The sequence below is a fragment of the Manis pentadactyla genome, chromosome 9, assembly GCF_030020395.1.
Source record: "Manis pentadactyla isolate mManPen7 chromosome 9, mManPen7.hap1, whole genome shotgun sequence".
NCBI lineage: Eukaryota > Metazoa > Chordata > Mammalia > Pholidota > Manidae > Manis > Manis pentadactyla.
The window spans coordinates 18,546,226-18,548,342 of NC_080027.1; the positions used below are offsets into that span (position 1 = coordinate 18,546,226).

A 2,117-nucleotide genomic window follows, 5' to 3' on the forward strand; every position below is an offset into this window, starting at 1 on the left:
TGTACATAAGTGTCAGATCACTATGTTGTACACCTGCCACTAATATATGTCAACTGCAGTCAATTAAAATTAAAAAATAAAATTTTTTAAATAAACATGCAAAAAAGGTGTTTCTTTCCATTACTATTACTACTGTATTTGAAATACACTCAAATCCCAAAACTGTGCAATGCCAGCAATAGATGAATATTGCACACTAGGTAGTAGTGTAGTATTTCTTATGAACTAAAAGAAATTGGGCTACATAATGAGTTTGTATTGCATTATAAAATCCTTTTATAGTTAGATCAAGTTAGAACTTACACAGTAAAGAAGATGATTATGGTCACAAATACATACACTCAATCAGCCTTGGGAAGCATGGGAAAGATCATCCACATAGAAGCAACATGTATTTTCTTACAAAAGGTCATTCTTCTTTAAGGGGGAAAACATGTCAGAATACAATATACTGTTACATGATGTGATGAGTTTTACCTAAAGTGGTTAGTTAAAAATACATATATATATTTAATTCTAGAAAACAGATAAACCTACTTGACTGATAAGAAAACTTATTTGAGGGCTCAGAAAGTTGGAACTTAAAGGTAGACACTGGAATCTGCAGTTAATACACTCATTCCACAAATGCTATGGAGTCCCTTCTATATGCCAGGTGCTTTGCTAGGCACTGGATACAGAAAGGAATCTCACATATAAAAATGCCGACTCTCTTGTAGTTTACTTTCAAGTCGTGAGAATTAGACAATGTCCAATATTTAAAACAAAGCACATTGGATGGACAATTATTACACAGAATAATAAATCAAAAGGTGGATGAGGAAACGCAGGTGCAGTTTTAAGTAGGGTTGTCAGGAAAAGTCTGCCTAAGCAGGTGATACTTGTGGAAAGACAGAAAGGATGGAAAAACTATGGAATGACCTTGACAGGAGTCCGTCTAGGGCCTTCCAGATGTCTGTGACGTGCTCAGGGCTTTCCTAACAGCCTCCTTCACCTCCTTGTTCCTCAGGCTATAGATGACGGGGTTCAGCATCGGCGTGACCACTGTGTAGAGCACCGACACCACTCGGTCTTCCTCCAAAGACTGGTCCGTGTTATCTCGCAGGTACATGAAGATGAGGGAGCCGAAGAACAGAGCGACAGCCACGAGGTGGGACGCACAGGTGGAGAAGGTCTTGGCCCGGCCTCCAGCAGAGCGGATCTGCATGATGGCCACGATGATAAACAGGTAGGACACCAGGATCACCACCACGCAGGCTGGCATGACAAATATGGCAAACACAATGATCACCACCTCCTGGGGGTAGCTGGCCCCACAGGTCAGCTTTAACAAAGGAGGGAGGTCACAGAAAATGAAGTTGATCTCATTGTCCCCACAGAAGGACAGACTGAAGGCAGTGACCGTCCGCACCAACGCACTGCAGAAACCAGCAACATAAGCCCCGGCCGCCAAGCCCCAGCAGGCCTTCTGCGTCATGACATTGACGTAAAGCAGGGGTCGGCACACGGCCACGTAGCGGTCATAGGCCATGAGGGCCAGGAGGTAGCAGTCAAGGGAGGCAAAGAAGGTGAAGAGGAAGAACTGGGCTGCACAGCGTGCATAGGGTAAAGCTGCCCCGTGCTCCCACAGCACGGCCAGCACCTGAGGGACGGTGACAGACGAGTAGCAAATGTCCACGAGGGAGAGGTGGCTGAGGAAGAAGTACATCGGGGTGTGGAGCCGGCGATCCTTGCGGATCAGGATGATCATTCCTGCATTCCCCAGCAGAGTGAGTAGATAAAAACTGAAAAATACCAGGAAGAGAGGAAGCCTCCACTCAGGGCGTTCGGTGAATGCACTAAGGAAGAACTCTGTCACTACGGTGCCATTCCTCGCCGCCATCCATTCAGCTATTTACCTGTGAGGACTAAGGCAAGAGCCAGTGGAGGGGACCCCGGGAGAGAAGTTCAAGTCATTCCGAGTAATAAAGCTTTACGTTGGGTGTCTGGCATTTAGGCACTTGACTTCAACAAACTTTGCAGGCTAACATGCAAACGGACAACCGTAGAAGCTCACTAAAATATGAGATAAACAGTGACGAATGCTTCTACTACACTAAGAATGGACAGCAAGTGGT

At 45.3% G+C, this 2,117-nt stretch overlaps 1 protein-coding gene across 1 annotated transcript; it reads right to left on the reverse strand.

Moving 5' to 3' along the window:
- Positions 1-937: 937 nt before the first annotated feature.
- Positions 938-1,882, reverse strand: LOC118909717 (olfactory receptor 9Q2-like). Its single transcript, XM_036880461.2, has one exon. The coding sequence runs from the start codon at positions 1,880-1,882 to the stop codon at positions 938-940; it is 945 nt and encodes a 314-aa protein (XP_036736356.2).
- Between the last annotated feature and the right edge of the window lie 235 nt (positions 1,883-2,117).